Source organism: Phoenix dactylifera, unplaced genomic scaffold (genome assembly GCF_009389715.1).
Source record: "Phoenix dactylifera cultivar Barhee BC4 unplaced genomic scaffold, palm_55x_up_171113_PBpolish2nd_filt_p 000873F, whole genome shotgun sequence".
NCBI classification, from domain to species: Eukaryota; Viridiplantae; Streptophyta; class Magnoliopsida; order Arecales; family Arecaceae; genus Phoenix; species Phoenix dactylifera.
The window spans coordinates 77101-100173 of record NW_024068236.1 but is presented as its reverse complement, the minus strand read 5'-3'; the positions used below and the strand labels follow the sequence as shown (position 1 = coordinate 100173).

The 23073-nt window shown below is 36.2% G+C and overlaps 1 protein-coding gene across 2 annotated transcripts in view; it reads left to right on the top strand.

The window, feature by feature from the left end:
* The first annotated feature begins 14181 nt into the window (after positions 1–14181).
* Positions 14182–23073, top strand: part of LOC120107465 (kinesin-like protein KIN-7D, chloroplastic) — a 33694-nt gene continuing 24802 nt past the window's right edge. The window contains exons 1-7 of one of the 2 annotated variants that reach the window (XM_039120742.1): positions 14182–14741; positions 14836–14933; positions 16555–16644; positions 17375–17427; positions 19532–19597; positions 19694–19747; positions 22906–22965. In XM_039120742.1, coding sequence (XP_038976670.1) covers positions 14494–14741; positions 14836–14933; positions 16555–16644; positions 17375–17427; positions 19532–19597; positions 19694–19747; positions 22906–22965 — 669 coding nt within the window. In that variant the 5' untranslated portion in view covers positions 14182–14493. Of the gene's footprint in view, positions 14742–14835; positions 14941–16554; positions 16645–17374; positions 17428–19531; positions 19598–19693; positions 19748–22905; positions 22966–23073 lie in introns of those variants that run through there. The other variant, XM_039120743.1, reaches the window with a different exon arrangement.

The following is a 23073-nucleotide window of genomic DNA, read 5'->3' as shown; positions in this document are numbered from 1 at the left end:
TATGTTATCTTTTGTTTAACTACTTTATTGCACGTATTGCATCTGGCCAGGGCACAGAGTACAAGTCTGTATTTTCTTTTTGGAAATGACAATTATACAGAGTCTAGTTATTCAAGTATGTCGTACTAAGTGCGGCTAGGATTTGTTTGAGCCATACCCAACCCTGCTTAATTTTGGTGCAAATCTTCAGTTAGATAGCAACCAGAAGGAAAAAATTCTATTAGGTAACAGTCCAGTCAAAAGGAATATGCCTGCGCCAACAAAGTGCCAATTTTGCAGCACATCCATGAAGGCTGGGCTCCTTTCAAGAGATGTATACATATCCAGAGGGCCTCCCACAACATAATTTGATGGATAATATGACATGAAGAAAACATTAACAGAAAATTGAGAGAAGACTGTGATTCTCTTCTAAGTGTAATATCCTGGTGCTATTGGCTTGAGTGCAATTAAAAAAAAATGCAACAACAAATAGGCCGGCACATCCTCTATGGCACAACAAGCGAGCTCCTTGTTTCTCTCCTGGACAAGGACCAAAAAACCTCAATAGCAATTGCAATTGCAGTTGAAACCTGCAAGTCTGATCTAGATAAATTTGATCTAAATAACTTTGATTTGAATAGAACTGGATTATTTTAGATCAGCTACAGCAACAAGTTACAACAGAAATTCTATTTAATATGGTGAGCGTAAACCTATGTATTGATGTATCAAACAAATCAACAAGCATGGAGATCTGCCGACATGAATGCGACTCCCAAGTCATGGAATCTTCAAACCTCTCTTAGCTATTGCTTCCTCTCTTCTTCTTCTTTTTAAATTTTTTATTCATAGATCTGGGAATCTCTGTCCTTAACCCGATACCTTAAGATCAAGCCTAGTTCAATGAATTCGTACAAGAGTGTCGACCTTAACAAATTAACCAAGGGTAGAGTCATCTCTTTCATCTATCGTTCTCTGACCAAGGAGCGGGGCAGTACTCCAGCTTCAGCCAGAGATCTTTCTATTAAAACATCTATTCTTTTCTTCCTTTTAGTTGAGAATTAACATTTTCTTTTGCTATACGTCCGTTGCCACCGAGTGTTTTTTTCTCGTGTGTGTGCAAGTAACTAAGGGAGACGTACTTTGTGCGTATGTGTTCTCCTCGGAGTAGTATTGTGAGAATTTGTGCGAACATGTATTTAGTCCTACATCGGTTATTTGCTGGATAGATCTTGGATACTTATACATGATCAAGAACCCAAATAATACCTTCCAGCTAGCCAATTTGGATAAGGTCCTGAATTGTTACAACTATTGCCATTGCCACCAAATTAGATCCACAGTGACACATCTACTGAACAAGAGTCATATATCTGCAGAAGGTACTCCTGCCGGCTAGCTCGCTTTCTCCTCATTATTTTTTTTACTTTTGTTTGCTTTTTCCTTTTCTCTACTGTGGATGGGGGATAGCAGCCTGCTCTAATGTTAGGGTATTTAGGGGTGTTGGGCAGTAATCATAACTTTTTTTTTAAAAAAAAAGAATTGAATAGGAACAATAATCACATTTCAATCTCATAGGTTTGAGAGTGTTAAACTGTTGATAAAGTGGGATACACACAGTTTGCAAAAACTGGAGAGCATTAGATGAATTTTGTGGAGCCAATTATCACAATATTATGGAGTTTATTCGAATGTGGATGCTATGTTTAAGTTTAACTTGAGGGTGACAATTAGTAAAGATGATAAATCTTTGGGAGTTGGTACAAAAGACTTCGATGCAATTCCTGCTCTCATCTTAGATTTGTTCACGGGCCGGACAACCTTCTTGACATGTTTAAGCCCGAACATTTGGGGCGGGATTCAATTCCTGCCCTCACCTTAGACTTGTTCATGGGCCGGATTTCCCACCCCGCCCACCTATGCCCGAACCTAATTCCGATGCATTTTGGGTGGGCTCAAACCAAAGGTTTACGCTCGGCCCATTTTTTTTGGTTTTCTTGTGTTATTTGTATATGTTTGATATACCTATAAACTGAATTGGCAATTCTTGTTGATATGTAAAGTTAATAGAATAATAGATACGTGGTAGATTGCTGACAATATTTAGTTATTTTTATTTAACATTTTTTAGTATTTTTTAGGGAAAAAAACTGAAAATGGTCATGAAGCCGAGGTCCACCCAAAAGCCCGAAGCATAAGTTAAAATCGAGCTGGGGCCACGCCTAGGCTTAAGAACATTATGTTGGACTTTGGATTATGAATAAATATTTTCTTTTTTGAGAATCTAGGTTTTTGTTTCTTTACTTCCGACAAATTTAAACAATTAATTTAAAAAATTCTAAAAAAATTGTTTCTATTTTTAATTTTTCTTTGTAATGAATTCCTGATATCCCTATTTTGTGTAACTTGCCTTTCGCCATGTTCTCCGAATTCTAGTATCATCCCCAATTTGTTTGTGTAGTTTTTTTTTTTTTTTGTTGTGGAACAATTTTTCATCACTATTATGAATTAGTTAAAACTAGATGCTTCGCCATGTCCACATGGTCTACCTAGGCATACCATTAGGGTCGAACGATTCCATATTCCTTCATTTGCCATCATCATTCACTCAATGAATAGTGTAGTTTTCACTCCAATAGGTTGAACTAGATGATCCCGCCTTCATCAAATTTCTTGAATTTCAGGTCCTGCTAGAATTCATAAATGGAAAATGTAGTTTAATCTTAGTTGCCGGTAATTTAGCGATAGAGCTAACCTAAATGGAAAATCATCTTCATCTTGACTTGATTGTCACATTTCAAAACAAGCTACAACTTTATCAACCAATAGAGCAAAGCCTGATTGTTGGAATCCTCTGATTACAAATACATGTTTGATCGTTCGCATGGAGAAGTGAGGTGTAGTTGTGATCAAGATAGCAGCATCATATTCCTTGCCCTCATGAATCTCATCCAGCTGTCCCTATTTAAGCTTCAACAGTTTACACATATATGGTGGAATATAGAAGACAGATGTCTTTTTTGAAAGAAAAATAAAAGACATATATGTCAATGACTAGACGTGTCACAAGGACAGCTATCTACAATTCGAAATGGAATACAGATGATCTCGACTGCATGTAGCCTGCTTCACGTATTGAGATCTGGTTGAATTTTGAAACTAGCTAAGAGGACTCAAAGTCCTAGGATGAACACCAAGACTCACAACCAATGTCTATGAAAAGAGTGTGTCATGCCCGAAATGTTGCAGTTTTTAACTTATAAAAAAAATTAAATTTTAAAAATGAAAAAACCCATCTGATCCCTTGTATGTTTAGTATTTCAAAACCTTTGAAACTCTTTTCTTTTTAGTCCTGCATCGGATATATGGACGTCAGTCTTCTTGCTTAAATAGAATTCCGTTTCCAAAAACCCTAAAATTGGCTTTTATGGGATTGGGCTGGGGACAACAAGAAGTTGGATTTCTCTTATCTTTTGAGAAAGATTAGGTTTCAATTTATAACCTCATACTTCTTGATGGATTTGCATTTCTTCCTTTTTCAAAGAAGGGAGAAAATTGTGCCCTTGATGAATTTACAATTTATTAGCTTTGATTTTATCCATCAAGTCCATGATTCTCCTTATTTACCTTAGCCTTAATACTCTAGCTTGATCCTTTTTACAAATGCATAACGGGGAGTGAAGCTTTGATGGTCAACAAAATTATCAAAATTAATTTAAATTATTCCCTTTGAGAGTATAGTTTGGTTTGTCTCCTCTACCATTCACATTTCTACTTTTATCGGTTCGGTTTGTTCTCCCGGTCTTCGTAAGATGTACAAAAAAAGCAATCTCATTTCTTATTAACCCAAACTTCTTACCATGTTTATAATAACTTCTTTGAATAAACAACCAAGAAAGACAAGATAATAAAAGCATGATTTTTTTTTTTTTATTGAGATAACTAAAAACGTGATGTTATCTTTGTAATTTTGAGTAAGGCTACAAGTTTCTCATTACGTGCATACAAACAATTTTCTTACCATGTGGTAAGAAGAGTTTGGTTCAACAGTTCGTCGATTGTGGAGTTCTTAAATCAGTATTTGTGAGTCCAATGAACCCGGAAGTATTTTCCATTTCTAAGTGATGACTTTTGCTTCTTTCTCCTTTGAGCTTGTATAATTTGGTACGCAGTTTTGTTTGTCTTGGGTATCAAGGGAGGCCAAAACATGAAATTAAAACAAGCTTGTTAGGATTCATTATACAAGTGGTCAATCTAGTGACAAATGTTGTTGAATCGAGCTCTGTGGGCAAAGAGATGTCACATATGAACATTGATATTATAATTATAAGGTGCTGCACTCAAGAACCTCAAAAAAACAAAAAACAAACAAAAAAAAAAATCTGTCACTATCCTCGTATAACGAAAGGACTATTTGTTTTAGTTGTTACAGTATTATAATGGATATAGTTTATCTTTCTACAACTTGAAGTGAGCGCAGGATCAAATAAATCATGTAAGCTTAGCCCATGATGTTAATTTAGAAATAAAATGGATGATTCTATTTTGAATGGAGATTGTTCAGGAGTATCTAAGGAAGGGGCCAAAAAAAAAATTCTCATATCCATTCCATTGGATCCAATTCCTACTATCACAACTTCCAGCATGTTATTAATTTATAAAATTATTCATGATCAAGTGTGCAACCCACTGAAGAGAGATATTTAGGAGAACCAACCAATTACTCTATCAAGCCTGCCCCTAAATTCAATCTGCTCTTCCTCGGGATGTTCTTGTGGTCCTAGTTCTCATTCCAATGAGTTGGTTCTTCTGGGCCCTGAAGAGTACCCATCAATTTCCAAGGACAGTGCTCCCGTGCCCCAGTCGCCAAGGTATGAGGTTGTTCTTAGTGCAAAGGTCATGATTCAAATCTTTCTTACGCCTCAGTCGCCAAGGTATGAGATTTCTCTCGCTTTTTTTTTTTTGATGGAAAGGGTGAATCCTATCATTCTAATGCATATAGAACCCAAAAAGTCCAAATACAAAACATTTTGTTGCTGAAAAGGAGTGGATGATAGACTCTCTCAGATGTAATCCTCAGCATGATGAGCCACATATGATGCCATTCAATCCGTTTCACCATTTACATGTCATCCTTCCTTAGAAATAAAATATCTTCATGCCTAGCAATTAATGGAGCTTTAGGATTCAAAGACTGCACAGTAGTCCCTCCAAAGTTCAAAAGTTAGTAATATTTTAAAGAGGGGTGTTCCTTCAATTGTTGCAAGTTCCTGGCTGGTGTTTTCTATTCACTTCTTACATCAACTGATATAAAATATGAGGGAGTGGCAATCACATTAAGAGGCCCAAGATCCTCTTGTGCATTGATAGCCAATCATGTGGAAGGAACCCCAACATTCCCCATCTATTTTTCTTTTGGTGGCTTCTCCTATGAGATGCTTCCCCTCTTGTGGTCCTTGGGTTAGAGGTCTTGTCTCCGATAGCGTTATCCCCATGCCTTGAAAAGACCACCAAAGCCTTGGAGAGCCGGGCCCCATCCTCCATGGACGAGGGAGGGAAGCTAAAATTATACTAAGTTTTTTTTTGATAAATATTTTTCTAAATATCAAATTTTACATGTATATCTTTTCAAAATTAATATTTACATGTATATCCTCATAAAACTCTGTTATTATACAAATGCCCGTAATATAACGGTTGTTCTACTGTGTTAAGAAAAATCATATTTATATTAATTAAAAATAAAATAAAATTTTAAAATCATGCCATTATCCTTGTCTTCTTTTCTTGTTATCAGGATCGCGATCTATTTGCATGTCTATCTATTAAGGGTATTTTAGTCATTTTAATTTGAAACTGTTAATTTTTTAACGTTGTTAGATAGCATGGATACATATGAAAAACAAAAATAAAAAAAAGGGTAGAGTGGCAAAATAAGTATTTTATGAGGGTATAAATGTAAATATAAATTTTGGAAGAACATTCATGTAAAATCTAATATTTAGGAGGATATTTATATAAAAAATCTAAGTTTAATTATCTAATCTCACAGGGTTTCGAGCAATGCGCGACCCAACCGATGCTTGGCATCCCATGGGGCGCAACAGGTACACTAAATCAGAGGACAGGTGTTGAATGGCTGCACAACGTGTTTGGGTCCATCGTGTCCAAAGGGACCATCGGATGGCGACACCATAACGGCCAGAGGTGTCGAGACTTGCGAGCCTGGCTTGGACCCAGGTGGGGTGGGTTCGTATGTGAAAAAGGAGTAGGAGGGATTGGATGCAGTGGAGTGTTGTTGGAGTTGTATCTTTCATGCGGAAAAAAAGATCCATCTTTATTTGCATGAATCTACTATTGGGTTATCCACCGACCGCTATTTCCATAATGGATTCATGCGAAGGCAGGCGAATCCTCTTTCACGTGAAAGATACAATCCCTGTCCTTATGGGAGTAAAGGAATGTCACCACCCATAGGGTTTATGATGAGCTGAATTAAGCAATTTATCTAGACCACACTCAGAAAGATGAACAAAAGAATATAAAAAAAAATTATTCAATAGATAATATCTAAATTTTTTGGCTTCATATAGCTATCTCCTATTTTATAATCGATGTGAGGATCTTCTCATACTCTTCTGATTTAACTCTTAGCTCCATTACGGATCTAAGGGTCTATATTTCGTCAAAACTAAATATAAATACAAAGATCAACCTGTGATTAATTGCCAAGAGGCACAGACTTATGTTGTAATGTCTTCCAGTCTCATGTGGAATATGGGCCGGATCTACTTTAATTGCATTTGTAACAACCTTGGATCTCATCCAAAAATACTAGCTATGAGATATTGTTTGGGTCTTTTAGCTGTATTTAGGTACCTAAAGTTTTCCTAGCACACAACCAATATAGAACTACGCATATACCTTCATGGGTTCTTATATAAGATTCGCTTTGGGTTCCATACATGACGCTTTGTGCAAGCATATGTTTAGTCCCACATTGGTTATACACTAGCTAGATTTTGGGGTAATTATATTTATACAGGGCCAAGAACATCGAATAGTATCTTTCGGCAAGTCTTTCTAGGTGAGATCTTAGACCATTATAAATAGTATTAGAGAGGATATAGCCCATAGTCCATGTAGAATAAGGGATACTGCAATACAAGCCTATTAGAGCTAAGCACGGATTGATTATGGTATTTATAATTGGATTTGCACTCTTAATCAAGTAAACATGAGGGCTTAAACAGAGGCGGTATTTGAGGATCCATGATAGCATTTGGAACTTGTAGGTTATGGTTATATACCTTTTTGGGTATGGTTATATACCGTTATGTCAACAATATATATCAAACTTTACACTTAAGTAGCTTTACCATATATTTCATTATTTATTTATTTATTGATTTATTTATTTTAAATAGACTACTCTCCTTTGATGAATTTGAGCAATCACTATTCTATATCAACTATTTTGAACTATTATAATTAAGGAAGTGTAAGTATGTCAAGTCTATTTCAATTGATCCGAGAACTTGATTCATATGATAAGATAAAATGTTGGGTCGGTGCCGCATTCAAGTTGACTTTAAATTTGCAGCATCTACTAGAATTTATATATGAATACTCCCCACTGCAAAAATGGATTTGACTGTCAAATTAACAAAGATTTTTCTTCTGTAGATGACACAAGAGCCAATATTCCCTCATGAATAGATCTACGCCAAGCAGTAGCAAGAACTGTCAGTTTCTATCATTCTACGTAATTAGATGATGCGATTACCACAAATATGACTGAGATTTGAAGAGAAGGCAAGATCAGTCATGAAATTATAACGCTAGTTTCCTTCATGGAAGGTATTTGCGGCAAGGTTCCCTTTTGCAGCCCTTGTGGCTCTTTCTCTCTCTCTCTGACCACGGCTAGGGTTTCCATTTTCTTGATCTGGGATTGGCATTTTATAGGGAGACTTGGCCTCCGACGATGCAACTGAGTGTCCTTGAGCCATTGGATTTTGACAAAGCTTTTAAGCGTCGTCTGGCCCAAGTCTTATAGTTCGTCTTCCAATGGCGCTTATGAGCGTCATCTTAGGTTAGTGTTTACGAGGGGGTTTAAGGGGGAAGTTAGTGTTAAGAAAGTTTAGTGAGTAGGATTCCGACGGCGCTTTTAAGCGTCGTCTGCTTCTTTCTCTCTTTGGCCTCCAACGATGCTTAGAAGTATCGTCTTATAATTTGCTTTGGGTAATGCTAATTAGCATCATCTTAGTTTCATCTTTGCCGACGCTAGATAGAAACGTCGGTAATTTTGGCTCCAGAGAAATATTGGCCCCTTTTTCTGCAGTGAGATAAATCGGGGGATACCATTCATGTTCGGATGATCATAAATGGTGTCTTATAGAAAGCCCATTGGACTGATCGAAGAGACGGGGAAGTAAGAGAGAAGAGGTGTGGTGGTGGTGGGAGGGAGGAGAGAGGAGAGGGAAAAAAAAAAGGAAAAGTGGAGAATAAATAGTAAAAAAAATGCATGTATTACATTGAGCTTTAATCTTGTTCAACATGTGGCAGTTTGAAGACAAAGTTCTCAGCTGCATGGTCGGTCAGATACTTCTTAGATACCAACAAAAAAACAAGCTGCCAACCTGATACTCTCAGCCCCCTAGTTATGTTATGAGAGACATCATTGAATGATTCGTAACGCTCCTCTAAATACTGGATCGGCCAGTGCCACTGCCACTGCATGCCCACTAGTTATAACGGCCCTCATTCACATAAAAACAAAGATCAGTAGCTCAATAGAACCAAGTCCAAAACCACCACCAACGCTCCTGCATTTTTATTTTAGTTCAACGCTCGTGCCAGATTTAAGGTGCTGGAAGGAGGGGTGCTAAAGGGACCAAAGCCCTGTTTAGGAAAGCGGTTGGTATTAGAGTTTTTATAGAAAGCTGTTTATTATTTGGTAACTACATTTCTAAAGTGCTATGACACTTTAATATGTATTTAGTAAACAAACTGAGAAAATACTTTTAGTATGACAAAATGACCATAAAGGATATTGTATAGTATTATACAATAGAGCATAATAAAATATAATATATATTAATACATAAATATATGATATAGTATAATATTACTGTAATATAATATAATATTATTATAATATAGCACTATAATATTATATACTATAGAATAATAATTTAATATAATATTAAATTATTTAACATAACATATCAATTATTATAATATAGTTCACCAATACATATTCGATAAACTCCTCCATCAATTGGTCATTCCAAATGGCCTTCCTCTTCTTCTCATCTTGGATTGATGGACCAACAAGGATGTGTTGGTTCTTCTTAGACATATATTCTTCTTACAATGCAACAATAAAGGCACGAAACATTTTGTTAATTATAAGTCATGATTTCATCCATAATCATAAAGCATCTTATAAAGCATTTCTAAATATGTACAATTTACATACATATAACTTACTTTTTCGTTTTCGTTTCAACTCTTTTTTAACATATGGACCCCTAGAATCCCATATATTCATATATTAGTCATATTACTCCTTGTGGGTGAACCAAGAATCTACACCTATAAATAAGATGCTATTGTTTACTACACAAAACACAAGTTACATGTATGACTATGATCAATAACCAAGCTCCAATTTTTTCTAAATCAAGTATGATAATAAACAAAATCTAGCAATGCAATCCGCGCATAAATGGAAACAAATAATATATTGATTCAACATGTATATTGATTATTTTCTAATAACTAATAGCTTTACCAGTAAATACTATAGAGCCGACAAAGTAGGGCATGGCCATATTCTCTCTCTATCTCTCTGTTATAGAGAGAGCTCTCTCTGTCTCTCTGTTATAGTGTGTAACAAAGAGAGGACTCTCTCTCTCTGTAACACAATTGATCTAGCGGTCCTTCATGGACCGCAAGATCAATCAAGGAGGGAGTTGGTGGATGCGATGTCGCCGTCCACGCTTGAGCTTGGACCGCGATGCCGCGGTCCATATTTTCTGATGCATGGACCATGATGTTGCGGTCCATGCTTGAGCCTGGACGGCAATGTCGCGGTCTCTGCTTGAGCCTAGACCGCGATGCCACAGTCCATATGCTCTTCTCTGCGTGGACCGCAATGCCGCGATTCATAACCTCCTAATGCATTGCAGTCCACGCTTAGAGGAGGATCTCAGCGTGGACCGCGATGTCGATGAAAAAAAATCGATGGATTTCGAAAGGAATAGAGAAGAAATTATAAATTTTTTCTCCTAAAACATGATTCAAAAGGATACATACAAAAATAGAAAAGAATAATATTTTTTCCTCATGAAAGGAAATCTGATCCACGGCTAGAATTTTTTGTTGAGACTCCAGCAAATTTTTAGGTTTATAAAGGGACAAAGTGTGTAATTATTATATTTTATTATGGAGATTGTGGTAAAAAAATGGATTCCCAATGGAGCCTAAAAGTGTTTTTTCGAAAAGCTCTAAAATAGAGCTTCTCTCAAAAAACTGTTTTTAGCTTTCTGAAAAATTTAAAGAAGCTTTATGAAACTTTTACCAAACACAATTTTTTATCTAAAAGTACTTTTCGAGAGATAGAAAGCCCCTCCAAAAGCTCTCCCAAATGGGGCCGAAGTCCATCCCAAAGACTGTACAAGAGCATCTCCTCATGAAATTCGGGCATCCGTGGAGATGGATGGTAATAAAAACTGAGTTTTATTTGCGACCATGACCAAATTTGCTTTAGGCTTCAGCCAAGCTCATTCGCTTCAGGGAGCAAACCAGGGTTCAAACATGTAACCCGAGTATAGCATTTGTTTCATTTTAGGGACGAAACCTAAGTTGTCATACTATACTAGTTGTGGTCTATTTCAAGGACAAGGTTAAAATATCATGATTCCAGAGTTTGAATCCACTACTCCTGCGTTCATCAAGAATTGAGCAATGAAGCAGCATGAGTTCTAATGATACTTATCCTTCTCTCTCTTTATTTCTCTTCATCCTGGAATAAAAAAGAAAATAGGGAAAGAAGAAAAATGGTTGGTTGATATTAGATCGCATTACTGCACCTGATAATGTGAATTTTTAGTATATTAAATGTCAGCAAGGTTATGGGTGTTAAATTGAACAATTTTATATGCAATTGTGGAGTGCTTATGGGAGAGAATTTTTTTGTCGTTCTTTGGAAGAAATATGATAGGAATACAACCCATCTTATTGTAACCTAGAACCTCTTCTAGTGAAGAGCATGCTATTCTCATTGTTGTTATAATCCGCTCTTATTCATATTTATGTCATAAAATTTGAGATGTTACATCATTATATCAAATTTCGGCTTATTTAATTATACACTAATTTAATATTAAAATTTTGTATCATTCTACACATCATCATGTGTTATATTTGCAAGATAAATTTTAATTATTCGATAATTTTTAGTAATTTTTTTAGATCTTTTCATGACTTTAATGAAAGCTTTTCATTTGGTGTTTGCCATTTGGCAAGAGACTATATCTAACTAGAAAAGTTCACATTAAAACATTTAGGACTCTTTAGTGATCTTTTATTTAGTCCCATATTAGATATGTTATTGCAAGTCAGATTTGTATTTATACCGTTTCCAACTACAGGTGCCAAATTGAACTCCTTCATTTTGGACTAAATACTATATGGCTTAAATCACTGTGCTTGGTCACGCCGTGCATGAAGGTGGTGCAGGTGGGTCAGTCATGCACAAGCACAACTTACGTGTGCTTTACTTCTTGCAGCAGGTTGATTATTTGGTCGCCTCGGCTCTTTTCAAGATCTAAGGGGTGCATATATATGGCCAAAAAAAAAAAACAAAAGTTGTTTTTAATGATTAGATTCATGCAATCATTATTATTAAGTGGGATTTCACCAACTTAGATTATGACTGAACAAAATTTAAAACAGGAGCGTAAATTTAATGAGGTGCAAGTGGGATGCATACTCAGAAAGAAAGTGACAGGGTACCTTTTTTTTGAAAGTTTTTAATTATTTTCTAGCATTCATGCCCATCGCACCTAGATTCCAATGGAAGGCACAGCTAGTAACCAATTAGTAGTACAGATGGAATCCTTTGGCTGCACTAGTGGTTGATATAGAGTAGCCTTTTGGATGGAAAGAACAAACAAAATTAGAAAATGAGTCAGCAATGTTTTCTTTTGTTTACCTTCTTGCAACTTTTCAACAGAAATGGATGTAGTTATATAATAGTTAATCTATCTCATATATCTAGGTAGAGAGTAGCACCTTCTTCGTACTATTAAGAGCTTGCATATGATTCTGTGATCTTGCTGGTTATACTGGCCTAACCTATGAATTTTACAAGATTTTCATCTCAATCATTCAAACAGACTCAATTGTATTACATTCCAATACTAATTTGTCGAATACTTGAGATGTCTCCTCCAAATAGAGAGAGTGAGAAAAGCTTTGGACCACTGTCCACATCTACCATGTCGATAAAACTATAGAGCCAGTAAGGAATAGCCGTAAAAGATTCTATCTTATGAATAACCTAAAGTCTTCTTGTTCACATGAATGGAATTTCTATAGATCAGTTGTAGCCTATTGCCCTAAGATATTTTGTAAAATGGATTCCAAAGACCATCCAGCTCCTTAAGTCTTGAAGTTGCTGGAGCCATGTTTTTGTCCACTGTTTGGGTCCATTCATCAAACGCTTGACGATGTCGAAGTTTTCCTAAGAAAATTGCGGTGACAACTAGGTGGCTAACCAAACCTTGACCACATATTGGAGATGTCAAGGGTCGAATTTGGGATTGATTTGGCCCCACCTTATAAGCTGGGCTTTAGTTTGGGTTTCACCTAGTTTGCTTAGGCTCAAAGGTTCCATAAAAAAAAAAAAAAAAAGGTGATAATCAAAAGGGTGGTAGCATATTAGGTGGTTTCTATATTACGCCAATTGACCCATTTGGCCCCTTAATCATAACCTTCGTACATATATTAAATCTAATTTAGTGTAGTTAGTTATTGATTCTATTAGTTTAGATGCTAAACAAATCGATGACATAAGAACTAAATCATGTTGGTCTTCGATGTCTTATTCTTACCCACTCCCAACAACATCTATTAGTTTAGATGTTTCAAGTCCTCCGGTTGTTTGACATGCGATTTTTCTTCTACAAATTCATCTAACTATTGTGACATCTCTCTCTCTCTCTCTTGTATCAAACGCATCGCTCGAGTAGTAACATTGACATTGTCGGAGTGAAGGTGGCAATGATCTTATCTCAAACATTATACATACCACCATATATAGGAGGATGATGTCCTCTTCTAAATTACACCACAACACATTCCATGCACCAAATCCACAGCCGACAGCAAATCCATCACTGATGTTAAGACTCCATTCCAAGCCATTCCGATCACTGTAACGCCTTTCTTCCAAATCGACCACTCACCAACCCCAAGATTGCTTGAAGAAGTGTAAACATCATTACACATCAACTTAACCAACCGTCTTTTTTGTGAAATCATAAACGAACGGCCCTGATTGATCGCATTCAAACGTCCGGTATAATGTGCCGTCGGCACTCCGAAGCAAAACACGTACGACAACAAAAGACGGCTCATGAAACCAGCGCACCGCGCACGGTGCGGTAGGAAACGGACGCATCCCCTATTCCCCTGCTCCTGCGGGCCACTTTCCTGGGCCACCAAGTAATGCTGTATATATTCCAGAGACGTGCACGTAACATTTGTCTTTATTGGGGGGAGTAGGTTAAGGAAAACAGCGGGTGTTCTTGGATACTTTCTGGGGGCACGCACGAAAACGGCGACCGGCAGGCCCCGGTGCCGTGATGTGGGGATCCAGTACACGACGCCACGCGTCCTCCTATGATTGGATTCGCTTCAACGTACACCCTCGTTGCGACGACACGGGTGGCATGTGACGGGGTGTCCCACCTCGACAAACCGGCAATTTCTATCAATTCTTCGTATATATTTTTTCTATGCGACTACGTAGATCTGCCGTCCGAGATAATTATCGATGGTATAAGTTGTTAACCGCAAAAAAGTTCTATGGGAGGATAAGATGGGAGGAACTGTGGTGTGGATACGGCCGTCGCTTTTCTCCTCCGGGCGCCAGTGGAATAAATAAAAGTGGGAAGAGAAAAGGGGGAGGAAAAAGGAAAAGAAAAATAACCGAAAAGGCGAGCTTTCTAAAATCGATCAACTGCATCGCTTCCAAGGCAAGCAAAAGAAAAGCGGAGCAGAGAGAGAAACCCTAGAAATCTCCTCTCCTCATATCCAAATTTCAAAAACCTCATTCTTCCAGGCTCTTAGATCATATTTTGTCAGGATTCCATGCAATGCCGCTCCGATCTGCTCCGATTTGAGCTCCAATGACGGCGAAATCGGTCTTCTCAGGGTCTTCGATCGATTAGGGGAGGTTTTTCGTGTGGTTTTGGGCTGGAGGATCGATCGGAGCTCGCCATGGCGTCGAGGCCGGCTTCAAGGCAGAGGAAGGCGGCTCCGGCGGTCTCTAAGGCCACGAATTCGCTGTCCTCTTCCACGACGTCGTCTTCGCGGCAGGTGCCGGAGGCGTCATTGGATGGACTGAGCTCGCCGGTTTCGTCGTCGGCGCTGAGCAAGCCGCTGTACTTGTACGAGGATGGCCTGGGATTCGATGCGGGGGGATCCAAGGAGAATGTCACTGTCACGGTCCGGTTCCGGCCGCTCAGGTTCGGTTTCCGTGCGGCGTTGCTGTCCCCTTTCTTTGTGGAAAATTTGGAAATGCGTGCCTTCTTAAGATTTGGTGTTTGATTCCGAATGCAGTCCACGGGAGATTCGGCTGGGGGAGGAGATCGCGTGGTACGCCGATGGGGATACAATCGTGAGGAGCGAGCATAATCCATCAGTGGCATATGCATATGGTACGTGGTATGTGTGGCATTTCAATTGTGAATTGGATTATCTGTAATTACAACGCCTGTTTTGCGTTGGGCCTTGCGGGTCAAAATTCGGTGGTTCCAACAAAATATTATAGGCTGAAGATGTTATCATGCCTACCTGCATCCAGATTTATCAATGCTATAACACTAGATTAACTGGCATGCAAAATAAAGAACAGAAAGAAGGTTTCCTCAATCCAAAAAAGAGGAATCGGCATACTCATCAATTTAGGGGAAAAAGATGATAACTGAAATCTAAGGAATAATTTCTTGGTATGTGCTTTACTCAATTTTGTTACTAGTTAGTCAATTATTCGTTCTAAGTGAATCAGGTTCACTTTTCATTGGTCGACATAGATCCCTTTTTTTTAGTATATTAAGTGATTCCAAAAGTTCTTAATACATCTAAGACTCGCTGACTTCCCAATTGGAACTTATGAGCAAATAGGAGATAAATAAAAGGTCAACTAATTCATTAAGATATGTCAAATAAGAAAATCTGTCTTACTCTCATCCCTAATTAGGTCACCTAACCCAAACCCAAACCCAAGTGCTGATTGGTTTTGATTTGGAGTGATCTCTATTTTAGCAGGTCATTGGAGCAAGATAGCTGGTCTGATCCAGCGTTTGCTAGCCCTAGATATATTAGATCTGATGACAATGTTGATCAGTGCCTCTATTCCTTAGTATATTAGGGTTGGTGTAATTAAATGACACCTTGGTGCAGTTGGCTGCAACTATTATTTGCAACCCTGAGATTTTGATACTGATACTGTTTTTGTATTTAATGCTAAATATCCACTTTTTAGGGATTAAGGTATTATGCCCATCTTCCTATGATTAACACATTATGCCTGTCTTCCTATTCTCCTTCTCTTCTAATAGTTTGCTTTTTCTAGAATGGAGCTACTCCAATTGAATTCATTAAGAAAATGAATCAGAAACATTACAAAAGATACCTTCTACTAGTGTAAGGGAAAGTATTGCATGAGAATCAGAGAAAGACGTAAAAAGAATTTGAGAGTGCTTTCTGTTAAAAAAAAACATCTCACAAAGAGAAATGATGAGAAAAAAAAGGAGAAGGGAGGCAACCATTTGCGACTCATCTCCACAGGTGGAACTATATTGTTATTCATTCAAAGGCAATGATAGCTATGGTTGTATAGGTAATGACAACTAGAAAAAAGTGGCACTGCTGCTTTATACTTTTTTGCTTTAAAAATGTGGTTTAGAAATTTTATCAGGATATTCAAAATAAGTCTGAGCAATCTATGATTCTTTGGTCATTTATTTAAGAGAAAGAAAAGCATTGATATATATTTTTACATTTAGATATTTAGAGAGAAATGCCAAAGTGAGTGGGAGCATTAACATATATGTAGTTGATATTCTACTTATAGATACTCGAAGGAGTATCTGACTGAAATCTTTCCTTATCTTTTTTGTGCGATAAATTATAAGCAAGCTTTTCCACACTCCATGTGTATTTTTTATATAGTATGCGCAGTCATGTTCTGTAGATACAAATTTTGGTGTTTGAGGCCTCAGTAGATTAGAGAGGGTTGGCCTTGACTAACTGCTCATTTGTGCTTGATGGCTCCAGATCGAGTTTTTGGACCTACAACTACAACACGACATGTTTATGATGTTGCTGCTCAGCATGTTGTCAGTGGTGCAATGGAGGGTATAAATGGTAATTAGATTTAATATTTTTTGTAATATTTTATTTACAAGTATTTTTAATCTTTGAAGGATAGAGAAATATTAACAATTCAATGCTTGAACATGTTCTACATGCATGCTAACAGACACTTTTAGTGTATATGATGATTACATCTTTTACTCTTTTTAGCTATATGAATTTGCTTCGTAGGGAACCCTTTATAGACCAAACTTTGTTGTTTGAAAGCTAGGTGTGATATCTGATTTAATCCATTTAAATATACTATCCATTGCTGAATATATAAGGTTTGCCAGCCTTTCTATAAATCATATGATTTATGAGATCGTTGCAGCTAGACATTAGGGCTTTGTGATTTTTTCCTTCTTACATGATGTTTAAACACATTGTCTGTCATAAGAGGTCTACATTTTTGACGAACTATCTATGTGCATGCAATCAGTTAGTCTTTTAATGTATGTCTTTTGAAATTTATTAATATAATTATCCATGCTAGCATGATTCATGCAGAGTGAATCTTTTAGCTGCATCTCTTAATCTATAGAAGGAAGCAGCATGCACATGAAAGTATATGCGAATCCCTGAAGTTGGTTGGGTTTCAGCATCTTGAGGTGTCACAACATTTGGACGTATTCTTATCTTGTGTTATTCACTACGTGTGTTAAATAATTTATACATGCGAACCGCATCAGCTGTATGTATCACTAATATTGTACTCTAATGTTTTTTTTTCTTTTCGCAGGCACAATTTTTGCTTATGGAGTTACTAGTAGTGGCAAAACACATACAATGCATGTGAGAACTACAACTGTTTTGATTTATCCATATGTTGTATTGAAAATATAAGTATGTGCGTTTAGATTTGATTAATCATATGGCATTTTGCATTTTGTAACTAATAGTCATGCTATCATTTGTTCTGCAAACATAGTCTTCAAATCTGATTCTACATAAAAGTCTGCCATCTAGTTAAATATTCTTCTTTACTTTTCTAGATGTGCAAACATCTATATATAACAAAGCTGAACTCTTAGAGTCATTTTATTTAATGCTTTTTGGGTAGAATGTTAGCAAAAAAAGAGAGATGCTAGGTGTTCCTAACTTTCCAAGATAACAAAGAAGCCATGAATAAGTTTAAATTGTGTTCCTGGCATCTGTAGTCAATGTGAGAACACCATTAAAATGAATTATTAGTTAGCACAGCTTTTTTAAAATGTGTGAACCAAAAAATGTGAACTAGCTATATGTACATAAACTTGAAAAAAAGGAAAGACTGATGTTAGGATCTTTTTTGAGAATGAAACAAGTGTTGGCCCTAACATTTTGCATCATGTTGGATATGGAGGTTGAAATTGATTTAGAAATTAGAGTAGAAGGTTGCAAAAGTTGGTACTTCTGTTAGACTTGCTCCATCTCGTTTAGTATGTTATGTTTTAATTTTTTAGATTATACTTATTTTTTGAGATATCTCCTTGTATTTTTAATTTTAATTTTAATTTCTAGATAACTTAGTGACATAGGTCCGTTTAGCCTACATATGCATAGAAGGTCCTATGAACAATTATCTAGCTTGTTGTCCATTCTACAGAAATAGGGAATTTTTAGATTAAACTGAAAGTAAATAGGCTTTCAATGATTTCTGCATGTCAAAATATTAGAAATAATACAGCAGAAATAGTGAAAAGAAGTTGCAGTTTGAGTAAATATGGATTGAAAAGAAGAGAACTGGAGTTAGAGGCGTTTGTGGTTGGTGGGGGCTGGGAGGGTGGGGGCAGAAGGATCAACCTGGCCTCAACCTCTTTCTTTCAACAAAAGCAATTCCTGTACAATGCTTCTAAACCAGCTCCAGTGGACTTCTGTTAGATTTTTTTTTTTAACTTTCAATCACCTTTTATTTGAGTCTTGTAAGGACTCTTAAAGACTAAGCAATCAACTTGCTCTGTGGGATGTGTAAAGTCCCCTAATTAGGCTGCAGTACTGTAGCAGTTGCTTTAGCATAAATGGTGCTGTGCTACACTAACATGAATAGTAACTATAAAAAAAGAGAGGAAGATGACCCAAAAGATGTTCTACAACTGACCAGCAAATTGACTGTTAACAAAGTTAAAAAAGCTCAACACCTTGATAAGCAAGAAAACTTTAAATCTTCAAATTGGGAGCATTTAATGCATGGATGATCATGATAGACTCATATCATCACGATAAGAATTGCACGCATGATCTCGCCTTGACTTCATCACTTAGATCACGTACTTTATAAGATGTAACCAAATACTTTTATTTTAATATATACAATTACAACCACCAATTTTTTTTATCCTTTTCTATTTTTACTTTTCATATATTTGCTACCTTTGTGCTGTAATTTTCTAAAATTTTTAAGGACCTGCTTCCATGCTCTTGCATTAAAATCCTTATCCACACTGGTGAGTAACTCAGACTACATTGTACTGATAATTATATCTCAACAGAATATGACTAGCCCACGGCATGCTGTTTCTTTTCCCAAGTCATGTATATATTGTTAGATGAAGCTTTTCTCTAATTCCTTTATTGCAACTATTAGACAAATATGAAGTATTCTAGTTGAAATATGTTAATTAGTAGCATTTATGTACATGTTTTCAGGGCCTTAAAAATGCTTTAATAATTAATTTTGCGTTTCATTGTATTGAGGCATTTCTACTGATAATGCTGATCTTTTCTGTGAATTTCTAAGAGTTTCAACGGACAATGCTGATGTTTTCTATGTATTTGTAAGAAAATATATTTCTGATTCATCACAATTCTTTTTTATATTAAATGACAATTATATGTTTCTTAAGATTAGTAACTAAAGTAACATGGTCAGAAATTTAAAATACCTAGCATTCATCTCTTGATGTTGTATCACTTGTAGGGAGACCAACGATCCCCTGGTATCATACCTTTGGCTGTGAAGGATGCATTTAGCATTATACAGGAGGTATGTGGCTAGTTGTTCCCTTCCAGTTATTTTATTTTAATATAAATATCCTAACTACACAAGTGGTTAACTATTTTAGCACTTCTATTTTTGTAGACTCCTAACCGTGAATTTCTCCTTCGTGTATCATATTTGGAAATCTATAATGAGGTTTGTTTCTCTATATCACTCCATCAGATCATGTTCTTTCCTTGTTGTAGATTGTTGAGTAGATCTGTGCATTTGATTGAATTTGCCCATTGATAATTTGAACATCAATCTTTTGGTCGATATGTTTAACAGAAAAGTTTTGTGCTCTTTGCTTTTCCTTCTGTGAAGCACTAAATACTTAATAACTCTTGGTGTTTTTTTCAAGATACATCAAATTTCACTAGCTTAGAACTAAGCTAGGTCAATTCATTGTTAAAGGTGGTGCAAGTTTACAACTTTGTGGGTGTTATATCATCTTAAAACCTCTTAAATAATTGAAAAATCTTTATGGTTGATAACTTGATATTCGTATTGCCAGTTCTGTTGTACAATATGTTATGTTCTTTGGATAAATGGTAAAAAGCAAGTTATTGATAGAACATCTAAGAAAAGGGTATCTCCCTTAAACAAAAATCATGAGTTTGAACATAATGACGAAATTCATTAAAGAGAGAGATTAACATCAAGGCAACTTAATTCTTGTGTTTATTAAATCATTTAATTTTAGTAACACCACTTTGAGAGGACTAACTATACAGGAAGTTCTAAATTGTTTTGGTTGTTAAAGAATAGGTCCTGAATTATAAAAGAAAAAACTTATAACGTTCTTAGAAATAGCCTTCTCTATTCACTTCTATTATGTTCTTGGATGAAATGTATGGGAAATCTTTTTTGCTTTTTCTTTTGTAAAAAAATACTTGAACCTTGAAGTTCATTTTGTAGAATAACAAGAAACATGTTGTGTCGTACATTTTTTGATAATTGGAAGTCACTGTTTTGCTGCAATCTGCTCCATAGAGCTCTCTTTATAGAGAATATGATAAATCCACAAAGAAGTTATGCTAAAAAAAAGAGTCGATTATATTGTGGTTGGCTAAGGGCAGGATAATGGCTTATTGAGAATGAATCTTGGTGAGTGGCAAATGGTAATTTTCTTTTATATATAGAAAGGCAAGCCCGCATAATGCACCTCGACTGATTGTATCTAAACAATAAAAAATTAAACAATCTAAACAGTTTGTTGTGGAGCTGTTTGACTTGAGCAGTTTTCCAGATGAACCAGATCAAAACTGCAACGGTGATTGAACTTAATTTGATCAGGCATCCCCTTGGTTTGTACAACATCTCTTCTATGGGAATAGTCGATAAATTTTTTAATTGTACGAAAATTTTGAAGAGTTACTTTTTATTTGTAGTTGATGAGTTCTAAAATTGAACTAGTCAGTCTAATTGCTTATGAAGAAATTGCAATCCACAGATAATTGACAGATTAAAAAAAGTACAAATAGAGAAAAATGACTACAATTAGGTGTATAGTTAAGAGTAAGGAATACTAGATGGTTGTACGATTTCAATGCCCTGCATTTAGTTAGTACCTTGTAAGGAGTACATAATACACCACATAACTTTTGTGTACTATATATGTAAATCTGCTTTTGATCTTTCAAGCAGTGTCTTAAGATTTTTTTATTTTTATATATTTTAATTTTTTTTCTTTTAATATGAGGTACATGGGAAAAGGCATAACATGACTAGGATAGGAATCAAGAACAAGAATGATGCTAGGGCTGGAAAGAAATTGAAACTGGACTGAGAAGTAGTAACATGAAAAATCTTGATGTTACATCTTGGGAGGAGCATGGCTGACTGGTAGATGCACTGACCACAGATAGCTTATCAAGAGAAACCTCAGGATGAGGAAGGATCTTGGTTAATTGCTGGTTCTTAGTGACAAGTTTCTCTGCAAGACATATTAGGAATTAGAACAAAATCCTGTGGCTTCAATGTATTGGCATGTGATTTGGAAGATGGCTGAACTGTCATGTCCATGGCTTTGAACTCTTGCAAACTGGGGGGAGATTTCCCTCTTGGTCAAGTGGATTGGTAGCACTCAACACTAATGCTCATATGTCTGACCCAGCTTACCATCAATCTCGTAGAGGTAGCTTTAGACAATGAGATGTTTCCATAAGCATTCTGTCCGATTGACAGAAGGATCCATGGAGGTCTCTAAGAAGAGCAACATTACCAATTGATTTGATGACAGCTTGAGTCAGTGGAGCCCAAGAAACTATTCATGCTACCTCTAAATTCAAGTTTATAGAAGATGAGGTGAGCTCTAATAATCATGTATCCTATCTCAAACATTAAGATGGACTCATTTGTAACTGAGAGCACAAGCCAATTCCATGCAAAAACAAGCTTCTCCATATTGGGTTGGCAAGTATATTTACTTTAGTTAAAATTGCTATGAGCTGGAATTATGAAATTGGTGTGCAATGATGATTGAATGAATCCATACTTGGTGGGCAGAACAATGACAAAGTCATCCTTAGAAACTTAAGACCATAGCAGTGAAAGGATGACCTAAAGACTTGAAAGGCATGTGAAGAAATTGCAAAACTCCTAGTGGCAAGAAATATGGGATTAAAAGAATCTGAAACCCGAAAACTTAGAATCAAACACCTTGACAAATGTATTTAGACAGATACACTCGTGTGTATATGTGTATGTGTATTTGACAAATGTGATGAAAGAAGGGTGAAGCCCCAAAACTTAGAAGTGAACATTTTGATCAACAAATTTGGACAGGTACACTCATATATGTGTATATCCATGTATGCGTGTGAAGGTGGTGAAAAATCTCTAGAAAATGGTTGGAGGAACTGAGGAAGAGGAAAGAGTTCTAAAACATTGCTAATGCAATAATTATATTGATACAGCTACTACACTCAGATAAGACAAAAAACTCATCTGTTTGTATCTGTCTAGACACACTAACATGTGCAAAATTATTTTATACATGCCACTCAATACGGCTATTCATTTTATATAAATTCAACATATGCATATCTTTTTATTTGTTGTTTCATATAGTAGTTGATTCCCATTATGTTATCCATTAATCAACTTGTTTTCTGTTTGGTACTTTTCTATTGGTGATCTTGCAAGAATCAAGTCTCCTAGAATTTATGCTTCTAAACACTGATACAATAATTTCTTTTGCTAAGGATACTGGTTGTACTGAGATGACCACTTTCCTATTGATGCTAATTATTTGCCTCTTTTATACATATAGAGGAGATGATATAGTGCTCACTGAACATTCTTGGTCCCAGGTTGTTAATGATTTACTGAACCCAGCAGGACAGAATCTAAGAATCAGGGAGGATCTTCAGGTGCTTGATTTCCCTGTTCTTTAAAAGTTACTGCTGTTCCATTTCTCTTTCATTGCTATTGCAACTTACATTCTATTTTTTAAGTTCTTTTGGAATTGGAAGCTTAAT